This window comes from Chenopodium quinoa, unplaced genomic scaffold (assembly GCF_001683475.1).
Source record: "Chenopodium quinoa cultivar QQ74 unplaced genomic scaffold, ASM168347v1, whole genome shotgun sequence".
In the NCBI taxonomy this organism is placed as follows: domain Eukaryota; kingdom Viridiplantae; phylum Streptophyta; class Magnoliopsida; order Caryophyllales; family Amaranthaceae; genus Chenopodium; species Chenopodium quinoa.
In genome coordinates, this window is record NW_018743937.1 from 1,753,921 (window position 1) to 1,772,669 (window position 18,749).

The following is an 18,749-nucleotide window of genomic DNA, read 5'->3' on the forward strand; positions in this document are numbered from 1 at the left end:
AACAAACCCTAGCATGTCACTAAACAATAAAAATCAAATCTTTAGCCCTAACATGATACTAACAATCATAAATATTAGGAAGAACATAGGAAGCATCGTAATAATCATACTTGATATTAAAGTTACCCTAGACATGATACTAGGAATCAAAATAACAATCTAAACATGATTTCTACATCATAACATCAATAAAAACCATTAAAACACTTACTTTGATGCCTCGTACCTCTTTCTAATAACAAAATACACACGTTAGTAACTTCAAGGGAAATAATAAAATCAACAATTAAATTAAATAGTGGAAAAAGAGATTTGGGACCAAACCCTCAGAAATTAAACCTTTTACGTCTAGGGCGAAGGCAACTTCGAATATGGCTAGGTGTTTCTAGATCTTGCGAATGCGGAATTTTGTATGTAAAAAGCTAGTTTAGAAAAAGAGAGAGAGAGATCAAAAGAATCTTGATGAGAGTTGGTGAATGATTATTGAAGAGAATGAGAGAGAATTGAAAATTGGTTGTAGGTTGTAGGTGAATCAAAACGGAGTTTTTACGACGTTATTTATAAAGAAAATCAGCCAAAAAAATAAAAATATGAAAACAAAGTCTGGCACACAAAAAAACAGAACCAGCGCTAACGCTGGCTGTTGGCGCCAGGCGCCAACACTAACACCAGGCATCAATCACTACAAGAAAACACATTTATGGCAACGACTTTTTGCAACAACAAATTGTAGGTCGTTGCAAAAAAGTTTATTTGCGACGACTGCAATTTTAGCGTTACAAATATTGTAGCAAAAACTGAAAATTTCATTTCCCTCCCTCCAAATACAGCGCGGGCACTCAATGAAAATTTGAGTCAGGTTTTTGCAACGACATAGTTGTTGTGTAATAAAAAGTATATATATGAAAACAACCAATGTAGTTGTAAAAAAGAAAAATAAATAATGACAACAACAGCTCGTTATCAAACATTTAGAAAAATAAAATGGGTAAGACAAAAAAATATAGATTAAACCATTCAAATCTTCTTTTTTATTTTTTCATTTGCTCTGAAGAAAACGCTCGAAACCCTTACTATTTCCCACCACTCTCTCTCCAATGGAGACCCATCTTCTTTGATGACCCAAAATCCTCGGCTTATAGATCTTCTCCGGCGACTCAGCCTCTTCACTTTCTCCGGTCCGGCGACCCATCAAACTTTAGCTACAACTTCAATTGTGGTCTATTGCTTCCATTTTTGTCATCTTTAATTAATCTATTTTCTTACATGCTAGCTTTTATATTCATTGATTCTAGTATCAACTTTGCAGATCGGTACTTTGTTAGTGAAAGTGGAGATTATAAACATATTGATTTTTAATAGTTGCCGCCACAACATAATTCTCCTCAAGGTATTCATTTGAACATGGTTACGAATTGAAGTGCTAAAATTCTCAAGGAAAACTGGTATTTGGTAATTTATCTTCCCCCTTTCATATGCCTTAATTTAATTTATTCAATTATTTTTTCAATTTAGTTTTAAAATGTACTGGGTTTTGTGAGTAGAAGTTTTTGCTTTTATAAAGTTTCACTATTTTGTTTTAATTTTCCATTATGTTCATAAAAACCATGAATGTGTCTGATTAACTTTTATATTTGACTTTTTATGGCTTAGGATATAGTGGGTTTACTAGAATGTTGAATTTTATTACTTTGGGGCAAAATTTTATAAATTAGATTAGTTTAAGGTACTACTTTTAGCTCATTAACAAGAGTGGCAAAAGTTTTAGCTCTAGACACATTATTCTATTTGCTGCTATATAAATTAAAGTAGTTTAAGGTTGAGATATATTACGAGTATACATTTTCTTGTATGTAGTTATCTATACTTAAAAAAGGATTAAAAAAAAGAGCTACAAAACAGAGTAGATTGGAATAGAGAGAATGAGAAGTATATACTATTACAATGGAGGTTATATGAAACTAATTATGGAAGCCTTAGTTCCTTGTACTACATTTTCCATTTTCTAGTATCATTTCCCCATTGTCGTTTGGTTTAATTTCCTATAAAATGAAATAGATGGATACATGGACATCACTTTATAGTTATCATGTTTTTCTATAGTGGAAACTTTGGTCATAAATTATTTTTCTTATTATTCATCTTGATGGTTAGTAGCACTGAAGAGGACGAGTCGTGACAACTAAATTATAATAGTTATATATTAGTACTTTAGTAGCACTGATGGGACCATCACTTATTACCATTTACCCTGTATACTCCAACTTGAAGGCATTATATGTACTACTACTCTAAGAAAGGATCGATTCCTAACAAGTTAACATACATATAATACAAAAAAACACACTATAAGTCATTGGGACAAGGAAGATAATATTGGTTGATAATTTTAGTCTTCTGTTTTTTTCCTTTAACAAGGTTTAGTTTTATGGACTTCTTGTATTTGTTTTGTTTCGTGCCCTGTAATTTTATATGGGTAAGGGGAAGAAGATTGAAGAAACAAGTTTTGTGCAAAATGAGTTCATTTTCCGAACTTTTGTACTGGTAGAATACAAGTTAAAGCATAAATTTGAGCTATGAAAATTGTTATCACTTTTTCATCACTAGTAGAAAAAACGTCATTTGTAACTGACAAAAACGGGCTTTTTGTAACCAACTTTGTCCGTTACATATACAGGAGTTACAAATACTGTTAGGCTTTTGTAACAAACAGTGTTAGTTACAAGAAGTTAGGCAATTGTAACGGACTCTCTAAATGTTAGTTACAAATACACCATTTTATAGTCTAATTTGACAGTTTATTGTAACTAACTTTTTAAATGTTAGTTACAATTAAGCTATTATTTGTAACTATCATGTTAATTGTCCGTTATGATTATATGTTTATTCGTAACTACCATATTTATTGTCAGTTACAATTATACCTTCAATTTATGATAACAATTCAAGATATTTGTAACTAACGATTTATTTGTTGGTTACGAATAATTGTATTTTTTTTTTTGTCCAAATAATTTATATACGGAGAAGATATCATAGATAGTTCCTGCAGGTTTGAGTACATAGACTCATATACAATCTCATTTTCCTACAGAAAAACGGACAACATCTCCCCTGTTTTACGAACATACCAACTTCAAGTTGATATTGATTAATAAAAACCTGTACATAAACCTGTACTCACAACACTACTCTAACATCATTACCATTCACCAATAAATGAAGTCATCATTCCACATAAAAAATTTAATGTAACATATCAATAAATTCATTCACTAATCAACAAACAAGTTCACCATCCCTACATATGCAATCAAATTAGTTATGCATTCGATGAAATTAAAATAACTAAATTGGTTCATTCAACAAATATTTTCTTCGAAAGAAATTTGCCCACTGTTCTCGAGTTTCATTCAATTCCCTTTCATCATAAGCCATTTTCCTTGCAGAATATACCTGGTAAAATACAAACAAATATTATATATTCAAATAAATTCAAAAAGATTATTTTAATTATTTCAAAGAAACAATCACACGTCACTTACCTCCTCTTAAATTACCTTCGCACTCACTGTGACCAACAACAACCTCATACATGTATCTCATGACGTAATATCCACACTCAGTACCTCCTTTTTATTGAGCACACTAGAATTAAAACATCAAAGCCCACAATTTATTACCCATTAAAATACTTATGCATTGCATGCATTAATTTGTGTAACATAAAGGATATCACTTATGTACCTCCATTTGCTTAAATAGCAAATTTTTCCTTCTACTTTTCAAAACATTACCCTTCAATTTAGACAAATACACCTTGTATGCCCTGTAATAAAAAATTATAATAAAAAAATAACAACATTTTTCATAAACTTTGAATTTATTATGTGAAAATGATGTTCTATCTTTACTTCATTAGTATATCAGCCAATCTCAATTTTCTTGGGGTCTTTTTAGGACAAGTGGCAGGATCAAACTCGAACACAAGGCCCAATTGTAAGTTTATTACCAAAAGCACCCAATGATTACTATAAAAAAATGGCATTCCATAAAACTTTAATTAACTTGTAATTCACAAACATATACAATAGTAAATAATTAAGCATGTGTCGTAGGACAAACCTTTGAAGATACGGTGCTAACATAAATTTGCAATGCTTATCTTCCTTTTCAAGTTCGGACATAAAAGCCTTTTTAACATACCCATGAACTTCGAGATAAATTGTGCTCGATTTCAGCTACCAAAATCCTTAGAGGACAAAGGAATGTGATCTCGGTTATATTTAAAATGGAAATATGCATATGAATTAGGTACCTGCAAAAAAAAAATTTGGTTACTTACATATAGGATGGGATATATAAATATCTTTCAATTACACATACAGATTAGAGTGTGAAAATCTTACAAAATGTAGACATGAAACAACGAAACATTAGCCCATGCTCCTCTAAGAAGTTTTGATACGTCTGTAGCTGTAACAAAAGTTTTTTTTATCCTCATCTTGATATATCATTATAACAAAAGTACTTATAATGATATGTGGAGTATGATCCTCTTTCGATGAAATCAAATAGAAAGGGAAGAATTGAACCTGCACTGGATGCAAGCCAAGTTTACGACTTCCAATGCCTTCCACTGTGATTACATGCATTCCTTCTACAGAGTACAGCGGCGCCAAACATGCATTAACTGCATGGTGCCTGGTACAGGAAGGGAAAAAATATGAAATTAAACCAATCTCTTTAATATGGTTTGGTTTGTCATCCATTAAAGATGCAATAGTAAAATAAAAGTGCTCAACCAATATGGATTCATGTTCTAATCCTACTAGAACAAAGTGCAGTTCACAGAAGTAACTACTATCCAAATGGTGTAAAAATTAAGCAGACAAATGGACAAGACGTGTTTCTACGGATGAAACTATGTCATCCTTCTAAACTTCTAAGGTAATTCCTGATAGTAGAAAAAGTAGTATACAGTCATCATTGCAATAACAGTGACAGAAGCAGCACCTGACTAGTTACTTTGTACTTCATGAGTCACAATTATCACTGCATCAATTGATACATTTACAAATACTTCGATTCTTCTTTGTGATTCATTATATTTGGAGGTTAATCATAGGCTATACTGCATAACATATTTTTTGAAGAAATCAGGCGTTCAGATGATATTAAAGTATCAAGATGCATCATGCCAATATTAACAGATTGCTACTGGAATAACATGATGGTCTATCAGTCACAACCGATTTCGTAGTGCTAGTTAACACACATAGTCCAAACTGCTTTCCGCACAACAGTTAGTTGAAAAACTTTACAGAACTTTGTATGACATAAGGCTTTAATATGACACAAAGCTCCCTACATTCATTCATAGCCAACAAAAATAACAGCTGCTTTTCACACCATGCTATTAGTTTGCCATTTTATTATAATTCAGTAAATTTATTTGAATAGCTGTTTGAAAGGAAAAAACAAGGTAGGACCTCTAGACGGTGGCTAACGCTCGAACTAGCCGACGGCACTCCGGCAGCCTTCAACCCAGAGGAACTCCGGCAGCCTTCAATCCAAAGAAGTAAATGAGCCCAATTCAATTTGCATGTAAAAAAACCAATTAATTCTCAAACATACCCTAATGTATAAGTGTTGATGCTGCTTGACGGTGGCTAACGCTCGAACTAGCCGATGGCACTCCGGCAGCCTTCAACCCAGAGGAACTCCGGAAGCCTTCAATCCAAAGAAGTAAATGAGCCCAATTCAATTTGCATTTAAAAAAAAAAACCAATTAATAATTCTCGAACATACCCTAATGTATAAGTGTTGATGCTGCTTGACGGTGGCTAACGCTCGAACTAGCTGACGGCACTCCGGCAGCCTTCAATCCAACGGAACTCTTTGAGGCTGAACTTCGGCGGTCTTCAAGCTCAGGTGGATGGGGCGGTGCTCAAGCCAAATTTTCTGAGTGAATTGGGGGGGGATTTTTGTGGGAGTTTTTTTTTTTTTTTTTTTGGGGGAATTTTAGACTAAGGTTGGGGGTAATAGGGGAGGTCGAGGGTTTTTTTATTTTTTTATTTTGGGGATTAGATTTTTCTTTTTCTTTATTGAAAAAAATATATTAAAATAAAATGAAATTAGTATTTGTAACCGACTATGTGTTGTTAGTTACAAATATATATTTACAGAAAATATTAGTAGTCGTAACAGTCAATTAAATTGTTAGTTACAATAACAATTACTTGTAACCAACAATTCTTAGTCAGTTACGATTACATGAGTCATACAAGTTTTTACTAATTATTTGTAACGGATTTTTTAATTGTTAGTTACAAATATACTAATTGTAACTAAAAAAGTACTGTTGGTTACAAATAGGGGGTTACAAATGACGTTTTTTCTACTAGTGCATGTATAAAAATTTGATATTTCAATAATATAATTGTTTTTTATGTTAGGATATGGCATTGAACAAGGCATGGATGAAATTAAAGAGTCGTTCATCTTCTGATTATATTTATGGTGTAGATAGCTTCTTAGATTTTGCCCTTTCTAGTGTTGAAGAAAATGAAAAAGAAACTATCACTATCAGGTGTCCATGTAATAGTTGTCGTAATATTTTATAAAAGAAAATGTGATGTTAGATTTGACTTGCTAAAATGGGGAATGTATGAGAAGTATACTTCATGGGAATTCCATGGAGAATTATATGATGATTCAAGTGATGAGGAAAACGACAATGGCAATGTCTTTGGCAATCATGATAGTGGATTTGCCATGTTACAAGATGCTTGTGGTGTAGCTGCTATGAATGTGGGGCTAGATGAGGATACATCTAATGAAAACAACCTGATGCCTGAAGAACCTAATGCTGATGCACAAAAGTTTTACCGTTTGTTAAAAGAGTATCAACAACCATTAACTGTAGACGGTACAACAATGCCTAAACTATCATATATTGTGAAATTGTTGCATTTGAAGGTCCTCAATAAGTGGAGTGGTAGTTCGTTTGATAGCTTACTTAAGTTACAACGTCAAGCTTATGGCTCTACAATTCCTGATTCTTATTATGAGGCAAAGAAACTCATTAAAGATTTGGGTCTTGATTATATAAAGATTGATGCTTGTCAAAATTATTGCACTCTTTATTGGAAAGAGAAAGAAAATTTGACTAAGTGTCCCACATGTGGTTTATTGAGATGGAAAAGTGATGAAAAAGGTTCTTCTAAAAGTATAACAAAGGTGCCTCACAAGGTTTTGCGCTACTTTCCATTGAAGCCTAGGTTACAAAGGTTGTACATGTTTAGAAAGACGGCTGAAGATATGCGATGGCATAGTGAAGATAAGTTCAATGATGATATAATGAGGCATCCTCGTGACTCAATTGCTTGGAAGTCATTTGATATGGAATTTAGTGCATTTGGCAAAGAATCACGTAACGTAAGGCTAGGACTAGCTTGTGATGGGTTTCAACCATTCAATAATTCACAGCACAGTACCTGGCCTGTTGTTCTTATTCCGTATAATCTGCCTCCATGGATATGCATGAAAGCTCATTCATTCATGTTAACTTTACTTATACCCGGACCTACTAGCCCAGGAAGAAATATAGATGTATACCTTCAGCCATTAATTGATGAATTGAAAGAGCTTTGGAACATTGGAATTGAGACCTATGATGCTTTTTCTAAGGAAAATTTTCAGATGCATGCAGCAGTGTTGTGGACAATCAAGGACTTTCTTGCCTATGGAGATCTTTCTGGATGGACCACTAAAGGCCATTTTGCATGCCCATGCTGCCATAAAGAAACGAAACGAACATCTTTGCTGAGCAAGGGTGGCTATTTAGATCATCGACGTTGGCTTCCACTTGATCATATATGGAGACAAGATGTTGCTTCCTTTAACAATAAAAAGGAGAAAAGGCGTTCACCGCTTCCATTGAGTGGGGAAGAGGTACTACAACACTTGTCTCGTTTCACACCAGAAAAGTTTGGAAAGAATTCTAACAAAAGAAAAAGGGATGCCTCAAATAGTCTGTATGGGTGGCATAAAAGAAGCATTTTTTTTTAATTTGCCTTATTGGAGTAAGTTAAAAATTTGTCATAACTTAGATGTTATGCACATCGAAAAAAATGTCTCTGATAACATTTTGGGTACTTTGTTGGGCATAAAAGGCAAGAGCAAAGATACCACAAAGGCTCGAATAGATTTGATGAAGATGAAAGTTAGAAGTGAATTGCACCCGATATTGGATGGTGATAAAGTACGTGTTCCTGTTGCATGTTACTCTCTAAGCTCAAGTGCCAAAGCTGCCATATGTGATATGTTTACTAAAATAAAATCCCCAGATGGCTATTTATCAAACATTTCTCGTTGTGTCAAGGATAATGGAAAAAAGATTTCTTGCTTGAAGAGTCATGATCATCGTGTGTTCATTGAGCAGTTACTTCCTCTTGTAACGCGTGGCTTTTTGCCAAAGTATGTGTATGAACCTCTGGTAGAGTTAAGTTCCTTTTTTAGGAATTTGTGTTCAAAGAGTGTAACCATCGGTGAACTGGAAGATCTTGAAAGAAAAATCCCTTACACGTTGTGTAAGCTTGAGATGATTTTTCCACCAGCTTTTTTTGATGTCATGGTTCATTTAGTTATACACTTGGCAGCCGAGGCAAAGATTGCTGGGCCAGTTCGTTATCGTTGGATGTATCCAGTTGAGAGGTATGTTGGGTAATATTTTTTTTTTTTTTTAGTTTTTCTATAATTTTGAGAATTCACTGACTTTAAAAGCACTTTAAACTCAATAGGTACATTCAAACTTTGAAATCATATGTTCGTAACAGAGCACACCCAGAAGGTTCAATAGCTGAAGGATACCTTGCTGATGAATGTCTAACATTTTGCTCCAGGTATATGAATGATATTGACACTGTTTTCAATCGTAAAGCAAGAAATGATGATTATGTGGTGGATGGTTAAGATGTTTCTTGTAGTAATCTTGAGGTATTTAAATCTTTGGGGCGTAGCATTGGACAAGGTGTTCCTGTACATCTTGATTTTGAAGAGAGTGATCAAATACACTCTTATTTAAAACTTACCTTTTTTATTCTAATCGCCCTAAATACCTTTTTTTTTCAATTTTTTTTTTTTTTTTTTTTGGCAAAGATCGCATTTATTTTTTTCTTTTCTTTTTCTTTAAATCTTGTTATTCCCTTTTCTTCTTTGTTTTTCTTCCTGCTACACTTTCTATGTATCACTTATACTTGACTTAATACTATATATATAAATTAGGAAGTAAAAAAAAAAAACTCTAAACTGGTAATTTCTTGTAAAAAGTATCAGTTTACATATAACTCATATTTTGATAACTCAAATGAAGTATTAAATTTGTTACTATTATTTGGCTATCATAGATTAAGTTAAACTATTATTACTCACTGTAAACTTGTATAAGTGATGTCTAAAGTTGTATGCTAAAACTAATGTTACGGAATTTGCTAACTATAATCTTTGATAAGTTTTTATCGAAACTATTTAATTTATACTCCAATTGTATGCAGATTAGGATATGGAAGTTTTGCTAAGGTGCCTTCGTTGTGGATGTTGAAAGAAGATGGGTATTTTGGGCATTGAATGAACTGATGTTGTATTCTTTTGGAATGAATGAAATACTATCTTGAATGTTGTGGTAGGAATAGAGTACTACCAATTTTTGGGCATGACATTAAACTATGTATATTCTGAATATTATGTGACATTGATGTCACATTTTGGGCAAGCATGGAAAATGTTTGTACTTGGAACAACTTCCATCTTTAATATATTCAAAATAGTAAATTCAAGTATCTTGGTATTTGTTATGACAAAACTAAAATAAATAATTATTACTAAAAATTAAATTAGGTGACAATAGTCAAAATCATACATTACATAATTTTTGCGACGACTATTGTTGTTTCAAAAACGTTGAAGTAGTACAACGACAAATGTCGTTTTCTTTCCTAAACTAATTATTGCAACGACTATTGTTGTTGCAAAAAACAATGATGTAACACAACAACATTTGTCGTTGTCTTTCCTGAACTAATTATTGCAACGACTATTTTTGTTGTCTAAAACTATTTACCATCGATCAAGTTTAATGCATATTTAGCAACGACAAATCTTGCACAACAAATAAAGTCGTTGCCAAAACAATATTTTTCGCAACAACAATAGTCGTTGCTAAAGCCTTTGGCTACAGGCTTACGGGCAACGACCCTGCAACGACCAATGTCGTTGCAAAATACGTTTTTAGCAATGACTAATTATATATTGCAACGACTTTAATCATTGTGAAAAATGTGTTTTCTTGTAGTGAATGCTGGCGTCAGGCGCCAAGCGTAGCGCCAGGTGCTACAACTGGCGTTTGGCGCTGATTCAGAAAATCACACGTTTTCTTAAAATCAGATAAAAATTGCCGTACAGGAGGATAAAATCGTATTTCCCTCAAAAATGCTCTTTGATTTTAATTAAAACTCTGAAAAGTCAACAAAAGTCAATTTATCAATATTAATTGAATTAGGAATGAAAAGAACCTTCTAGAAGAATCTAGAAGACTAAAACCATTCCTAATTGCATTAGGAATGATAAATCATTAGGCCCTCCCCTAGATCATTGGGCCGCATATAAAGCTCAAACCGGGCCTAGTTTAGTAAATTGGCCATAATTTCCTCAATATTCATCGGAATTGGGCTTATAATATATCGTTGGAAAGCTCTTGTCAAGCTTCATCCAACTACACTACTATTGGACCCATATCATGGACCAGCCAAACTGGATTGGCTGTTTTCTTAAAATAAGTTTTCAAAAACAGAGAGAAGAGAAAAGAAATTAAAACTATCCGCAACACTAGACTTTCCACACTTTCACTTCATTCGATTATGATTTGACGCGAAAGGTACTCATCACTGGGTTTGATTTTGGGGAGACACAAATCGGTGTCTACAGCAGGTATCGGCGTTACAAGAGTGATTTAGGATCGCGGAACGTTCTGAATCATTCTCCGTCCCTATCGCTACATTGACTTTTGTTTTCGAAACTTGCGTTTCTCCAAACTCAGTCAAAGTGGGGGCTTCTGTAGACACCCAAATGTGTCTCCCTAAAACCAAACTCAGTGATGAATACCTTTCATTTCATTTGATTATCGAACGAGGCGAAAGTGTGAAAATTCTAGTGATGAGGATTTTTTAATTAAAATATCTCTTCTTTCTGTTTTTGAAAATATTTCTTTTCTTACCCTATTTATGAAAAACGTGCATTTCAGTTTAGTTTGGTCCATGATAAAGATCCAATAATAGTGTAGTTGGATAGGGATCGAAAAGAGCTTTTAAACGATATATTATAAGCCCAATTCCGATGAATAATGAGGAAGTTATGGCCAAAATACTAAACTGGGCTTGGTTTGGTACTTACATACGACCCAATGATATAGAGGAGGGCCTATTATTAATTATCATTCCTAAAGATATTAGGATTGATTATAGTCTTCTAGAATACTCTAAAAGGTTCTCTTAAATCCTAATGGAGTTAGGTTGATAATTATGTTTCAAAGAGTTTGAAATTGAATAAAACTACTCCATTTGAGAATCCTTGTTCTGTACAAAATGGAATATATTCAGATATTATTTTTGTGCCTCTTAATATTTATCCAAATCTTATATGGTTGGATAGATATTGAAATTATCTTTCCAATGATATATTATAATATTAAATCCAAGCTATAACGAAAAAGATATGAATGGAATATGAAACTCTATCCAAAACTGACATCCTTCCACTATTTCGGCCATATCTTTTTATCTACAAAATATTTTAATCTGATTCTAATTGGGTTAGAAAGTAGACTTCAAGATCTTTCTAATGACATATTATATGTCTTATTTGAACTTCTGGATCAAAAGATATGATAAAAACAAAATCCGCAAAAACTGTCCTGCAGTGCCGGACGACAGGCTTGTCACGCGGTGACAGACTTAGTCGCGCGGCGACAGGGGCTGTTGTGGCGACAACGGCGTGTTTTATTCCTCTTCAAACTCTGATTCTTTTTTTTATCAAATTTGGACTGTTTTTATTAAAAATAGCGTCCTTAGACCTCCGTTTTTTAATAAAAAATAACCAAAACTCTCTAATTCTCTTCTCTCTCTAAGCTAAAGCTTATTCTCTCGCTCTCTCCCTCTATCTAAGCCTAGCCTCTTACAAACACAATTCCTCATACATTAGCACTAGACACAACTAGCCAAGTTCGAAGTTGCCTTCGCCCTAGACGTGAAAGGTTTGATATTTCTGAGGGTTTGGTCCCTAATCTCTCTTTCAATTATTTAATTTAATTCTTTGATTTTATTATTTTCCTTGAAGTTACTAACGTGTGTATTTTGTTATTAGAAAAATATACGAGTCATCCAAGTAAGTACTTTAATTGATATTATGATATAGAAATCGTGTTTAGATTGTTATTTTGATTCCTAGTATCATGTTAGGATGTTTTCCCTAATATCATGTTAGGATGCTTTCCTTAGTATGATGTTTAGGGTAAAGAATATAATGTCAATTATGATTTCTATGATGCTTTCTATTTCTTTCTTAATATCATGTTAGTATCATGTTAGGGTTAAAGCTTTGATCTTTATTGTTTAGTGACATGCTAGGGTTTGTTATTAATCTTATTAGTATCATGCCTAGGATCTTGCTATTATTATGCTTTAACATGATTATTATGATTATTATTGTTATAATTATTATTATGATTATGTTGCTTGATAATTGCTATTGTTATTGCTTGATCACGCCTTTTATACATGTTTAAAGGGAATTGGTACTTGTAATCACGCTTAATAAGATAATTAATAATCTTGTTTAGGGTTAATTTGATTATAATTCAAGTGATTGCCAATAATAGATTTATTTGTGCATTAATATTCAACCAACATAGATAAACAGGTTTAGGATAAACATATTGATTGCATGTTAGTCAGAAAGCGCACATAAATACAGGAAGAAGAAAGTAGAGGCCTATTATTAGGGCAGGTTCTTTCTCTTTTAGATTGGATTTGTACCTTCATCCCCGAACTTCTTCCAGTCTTGATTCCAGACCTATTGGAGTTAACGATCTCCTGGATCGTTAAAGGGTGTAACCTTCACCCTATGAACGGTTTACAAGTTCCTAAAACTTGTTGGCGACTCTTTTGCTCTAGCTTCTTTCCCTTTGGACGCCACTATGCTTAAGTGTATGATCACAGTGGGGTTCAAGTTTGGGGTAATGCTTGAAATATTCCCTAAGACAAAACTTGTTTCTATAATTAAATAAATATTTGTCTTAGGTCGATCAATAAGAGATTATATCTTAATTTATTTAATTGTAGAAACATGTTTTGTGTTATGATTATTTATTTTGAAAATGATCATATATATTATAACTCGCCAATGTATATATTACTATATAAAAAGGTAATCAAATCTATTGCATCATTCTATAACTACAATAGGAGTGTTATGGAGAGGACAAAACCCTCATTGAACACCCTCGCACAAAGGCTAGGAGTGTTATGGAGAGGACAAAACCCTCATTATGAGGGAGTTATGTCTTCGATAAGTGCAATTACTAGATATATCAAGGATCACTATTATGGAGATAATAAGTTCGTTCTTTTAGGTTGTCATTATCTGTTGCTAGACTATGATCATTGATCTTTAGGCTAGTCAAATAGTCCAAAGCCCACTAGAATGGATCCTATAAGGTCACACAACATAGGTATTGGGTTAAGCAAGTTAGAGACCCATTTATGGGCCTCATGAACAAGTAACTAATCATGAATTGGATTGGGCTAGTAAGGATTTGGGCTTTGTCATGGACTCTTATTTAGAGATGAGATCTATAAATAAGGTCCATGCTTAGGGTTGTATGATACAACACAATTAACAGTTAATTGTGCATCAAGCAACTAGTAATCCCAAAACCCTCACTCTCCCTCTCTCTTTGTCCCACGCCTATCTCCTCCCCCCCCCTGATCGTGGTGGTTCGTGATTTGTTCGTTGCTCGTTCTTCTTCATATAAGGTCAATTGAAGTGTTCGATTGCGACTAACTAGCATTAGTGGAGGTCTTAATATGTGCTTGTGGACCAAGTAGAGGAATCACGTTTGAGGTTCTTTATCTCCCTTGTTCTTGTTCGATCGCACATGGAATCACGCTTTAAAGGTATTAATTCTAATTCTTTATGTGCTATGCATGATCTTGGGATTAGGTGCTATATGAATATGATTTATGTTTTCCGCATTCGTACCTATAATCTCCTACACATTGAACACCCTAGCACAAAAGGTATGTAAATTAGTATATTCCCCTGCAATTAGATAGTCTTTGGACCGTATAATGGAGGAGATAGCATTTATGAGCTACGAGTATCTAACTGATGATGTATGAGTACATCTTAACTCTTTCCTATAATCATAAACTATAAGCTTTTCCTAGGATAAAAATCGCTCGAGACAATGACATAGTAACTAAAGCAAAATACATCTTCTAACAACCTCTTAATAAAAAAATAAGACTATTGTACCTCATATGTGAGACATAACTGCTACATTCGGTAGAAGACTCATCAAAAGAGTAGCTTTGTTTGACTCCCCTATAAACACAACTAAAAGAGATTACATTAAAAGTATTACTCTAATTTTTTTTTTTTTTTGGTTTATCATTTTAATGATATCCAAGCAATTACACTTTACACTCCACTACTACGAAGGTACCATTATTGCATTCATTTGTCAACTCCACCAATCTTGAGTTGTACCTAACTCTAACCGGATACAGACGTCTCCGAATAACATAACAGCAAAAAAAACAAATAGAATTATCGCGACAAACTTTACATTTCCTAGTATAAAAAAACAACCAGCAAGGTCTTCATCCTTATAGAATTATCGTGGCGGTGGGTGGTGATCGGGGATATCGGAATGGAAACTAACATGTTAGCAGTATTTTCCAGCAACCAGAAAAGGAGTTCGTGAGAAAAGAGGAAATTGAGAAATGAGAGTTTTGGCCTTTTCGGTGGAATGATAAAGGAAGATAAATAAACAAAATAGAGGACAAAAACACAAAAGGTTAAATACTTAAATGCATCAAAATTAATTTTAATTGGGGGTAAATATGTCAATTAACTTTTTTAAGGATATAATAGTCTTCATGCTATTCATAAGAGTATTCTCCCACTTTTTAATAATTTTATTTATATTATAAGGTAGGGATATCACCTTTATTTTTTTAATAATCCTTATTTTGACGAGAAATAATCCTTATCGAAGTATATATTTTTATCAAGTGCACTAATTTCCTTTTGCGGCGGTTTTTAAGTGCACCACTTTTTTTTTTTTATTGACATATTATCTATTAACTATTACCAAAAGAAAACACTATTGACATCATCAACCTTTAAACTATCCTACATATTATCCTCACATTAAAAACTTCCCCTCCAATCCAATCTCTAATGATTTTTTTTATTTTTTTATTATCTACATTTATAAGTGTATATAGAATTTAATAAATCAAGTTTCTCTCCTAAATTATACTCGTGTTGCACATACCTAAGTTGTTTGATATTTGATCGTGGTTTCAAATTTTTTTTATTTATTTTTATTTTTTTTTTTACTTTTCTTCAAATTATTTTTATATCTAATTATTGTTCCGGGGTTTTCTGATGTCCTGCGGGAGAGTTACAATTCCGAGACTGGAATCGGACGCCTGTACCTGCAAAATAACGGAGACTCCTGGTGGTGGGAGCTCCGCCTCCAACGGTCAAGTTAGTACCTGATTAAGGAGTAATTAATGCGGAAATTAAAGTGATTGGGTCTCTCTAGGTGAGAGTGTTTAATGTAGGTAATCTGCTTTGTTAGCGAGATCAGCCGGTTATTACTGTGTGTAATTAATGTGTTTTTTCGTAATCCCCCTTAATGAGGATTTAGGGAGGTATTTATAACCTTGGGAAACGTGCCAATCCTAGGTTTAGGTTAACCTAGGGCTGATTGGGCTTCCCTCGGTAGTTGGGCCTGGGTGGCCGGTTTCTCCATTAGGCATGGAGTATGCCACGTGTCATGACATAACAGGTCCAAGGTGGACGAATAGGCGTGTGCCACGTGGCAAGCCCTGACAGTTCCAACTGGGGGACACTTGGAAGGACCTGATTGGCCCACGTGGCGCATTCCGATTGGTAGGAGCAAAATCCCCTAATCATTTGCCCCTCATAGGTGGCACGTGACTGGTCACGTGTTACCTGCGACAGGTGCCGCACTGTAACAGGCGACGACCTGCTACAGGTGTCAGTCGGCGAAAGGCCGAGAGATTTTCCCGCCCAAATTTTGAATTCTGAAAGTGACCCTTCGCCTTCTCACTTCGCCTATATAAGGGAGAGTTGTCTTGAGTCATTTTCACACTTGAGAACTTTGTGAGAGAACATTCGGACCCCTGAACTTGCTCTGACATTTTGGACCTTTTATGCCTACCGCCTGTTCTGACAAGCCGACTGCAAAGGATTTTCAGAACTTCATCAACCGTCACTCGTTCAGGTAACTGTCGGTTCTCTTACTCTTAATTTTCTTTTTATTTTTTTGAAATGGCACCACGGAAGCACACGACACGACCTAGGTTAGTGATCAGCCGGTCACCGGGGACGGCTGAATCTAGGACTAGGAGTGTCGCCTGCCCTTTTCCGGACCCATCTTTGCCCTTTATACAAAGTCCGACTGTATCTGTGTCTATGCAGAGCAGGATGGCCAGAACAAAAAGGACTGCTAGGATCTCAAATTCAGACGGCTCCTCCCACAGGGTGCCGATTAGTGAAACATCTGACCAGGCGCCAGATGTGGAAGTGAAACAAGGCGGCCTGTAAGCCGGCAATTCTGAGGGAGGAGTCATAGTGACCCCTTCCCATTTAACAGTTAACAATTCTGCTCCTTTTCAAAGAGAGGAGGCGGGCCCCTCCGGGAGAGGGGAGGAGTCGTCCTCTTCGGACTCGTTAGAGGACGATTCCGAGTCAAGCTCTTCTGGCCATGCGTCTTTGGACACAGAAGAGAAAAACAGTCGCCTGCAAGAGGCGAGGCTTTCTCACGCAGTTGAGAAGGGGGACAATTGGGCGGAGCCATCCGCCTCTTACCGAGAGCAAAATACCCCCTACTACTGCACGGTACCTCGGGGCCGGATCACAGCCATGCAAGAGAAAGTGGAGAGCTTTATTGCAAACCACACCATGGGCCCCGACTTTTTAGTGTTCGTGCCGGATCCAGAAGACACAGTCGTCTGGCCGGCTGGTACCAAGTATGATAGCGCCTGCTTTGGCTGCTACGAGGCGGCCATCAAGGCTGGGCTGCGCTTCCCATTACATCCGGCTGTTCAGCGGATCTTGGATGGGTATGAGTTGGGGTTATGACAGTTAGCCCCGAACTCCTGGGTCAATGTACTCGGCTATGTGGTCGGGTGCGAACTGCACGGGGTGGAGCCGAGCTTCGAGGCTTTCGCCCATATGAACTATCTCAGCCGGACCCCTAAGGCAGGCGGTACCGGCTGGTATCAATTGACAAGCCACCGGGGCTACCTCATGACAAGAGGTAAAGCGAACAAGTGGAAGGATTGGCGGAGCACCTTCCTCATCATTGAGAGTTCAGACACTGAGCTGAACAAGCGCTTCAATAGGTGGAATAGGAATCCGCCCCTTCTTGCAGGCGGCCGCAGCATGCCGCCTGTTCCCCCCAAGGCTAAGAAAGAGATCCTGGATAAAGGACTCTTTAAAGTAGAGTCAAGGGTCGACTCTACTTCAGGGGTACGAGAGCAAGTACCCCTGCACTGCGTCCCGAGCTTCAAATGGCTCTACGACGAGTACTTTTTGGCCGCCTGTGGCCTCAGCAGTCGGTGCTCAAGAGGTAGTCAGCCTGTCGAATACTCTGTTGTTCCATACATTTCTTGTTATGACTTTTATTAACTTTGTTGTTTGTTTTTGCAGCTGACGCCATGAGCAAAATCACCGCCTCCAAGACTGCGGCGGCCATGTTGCGGGCCTCCATCATGCAACAAGCTTCAACCGACTCCCCCAAGAAGGGGGCACCCTTGGTGAGCTCCGAACCTTTCACCCTCTTTTTGGAGTTGTGTTTATGCATATACTGACTTTTTTCTTCTTTTTTAGACGGGTGCTCCAAGAGCTTCATCTTCCCAACAGCCGGACCCCAAGGCCCGAAGGACGACTGTTGCGAGCTCTCCTGGTTCTGCCAGGAAACATGTGGCGGCTGAGAAACAGCCGACCACTTCTTCTAAAACACCAACTGGGCCGCCTAGAAGTATGAAGTTGTCCTTGTAAATTTTAGACTTGCTCCCTTTTTTACTAGGTCTAATCCGTTTGTTTATGCTTGATGCAGCCGGCCCTCAGGAGCCTGACTTGGTAGAGGTGGCCAAGTCTATGATCAGGGCAGTTCCTCAAGCTGAAAGGGAGGCGGTCAGGGGTGTCGACACCCTTGACCTAGACGGGATTGCAGGGGTCCTTGCTGAGGTATACTTAGCATATTTTTGAGTACTTGAATTCCAGGACGCCTGTTTTCTTTTTGTTTGGAAACTGACGCCTGTTCCTTTGTACTTAGGCCCTGCTCCGAGTGAACGCCCTTCGCAAGCCGCTTGACCGGAAGAACAAAGAGGTAAAGGCTGCAAAAGCTATGGCCGCCTCTGACTGTGATA

General features: G+C 36.1%; 1 protein-coding gene and 1 long non-coding RNA gene across 6 annotated transcripts; one reads left to right on the forward strand and one right to left on the reverse strand.

The window, feature by feature from the left end:
• The first annotated feature begins 737 nt into the window (after nt 1-737).
• Nucleotides 738-9,842, forward strand: LOC110688702. Of its 4 annotated transcripts, none has more exons than XM_021865448.1 (4): nt 738-1,219; nt 1,310-1,452; nt 6,459-8,906; nt 9,558-9,842. In XM_021865448.1, the coding sequence occupies exon 3, from the start codon at nt 6,568-6,570 to the stop codon at nt 8,071-8,073; it is 1,506 nt and encodes a 501-aa protein (XP_021721140.1). In that variant the 5' UTR covers nt 738-1,219; nt 1,310-1,452; nt 6,459-6,567; the 3' UTR covers nt 8,074-8,906; nt 9,558-9,842. The 4 variants fall into 4 exon arrangements, with proteins under 4 accessions (XP_021721140.1, XP_021721141.1, XP_021721142.1 ...); XM_021865449.1 differs by having other exon boundaries at nt 738-1,216; XM_021865450.1 differs by having other exon boundaries at nt 738-1,178.
• LOC110688703 lies at nt 3,209-6,022 on the reverse strand. 2 transcript variants are annotated; one of them, XR_002504630.1, is made up of 10 exons: nt 5,812-6,022; nt 5,638-5,733; nt 5,493-5,566; nt 4,596-4,704; nt 4,410-4,476; nt 4,126-4,318; nt 3,915-4,031; nt 3,748-3,829; nt 3,546-3,648; nt 3,209-3,456 (listed from the first exon to the last, which is right to left on the reverse strand). It is a non-coding gene; the product is annotated as an uncharacterized LOC110688703 (long non-coding RNA). The 2 variants fall into 2 exon arrangements; XR_002504631.1 differs by lacking the exon at nt 3,915-4,031.
• Nucleotides 9,843-18,749: the final 8,907 nt, after the last annotated feature.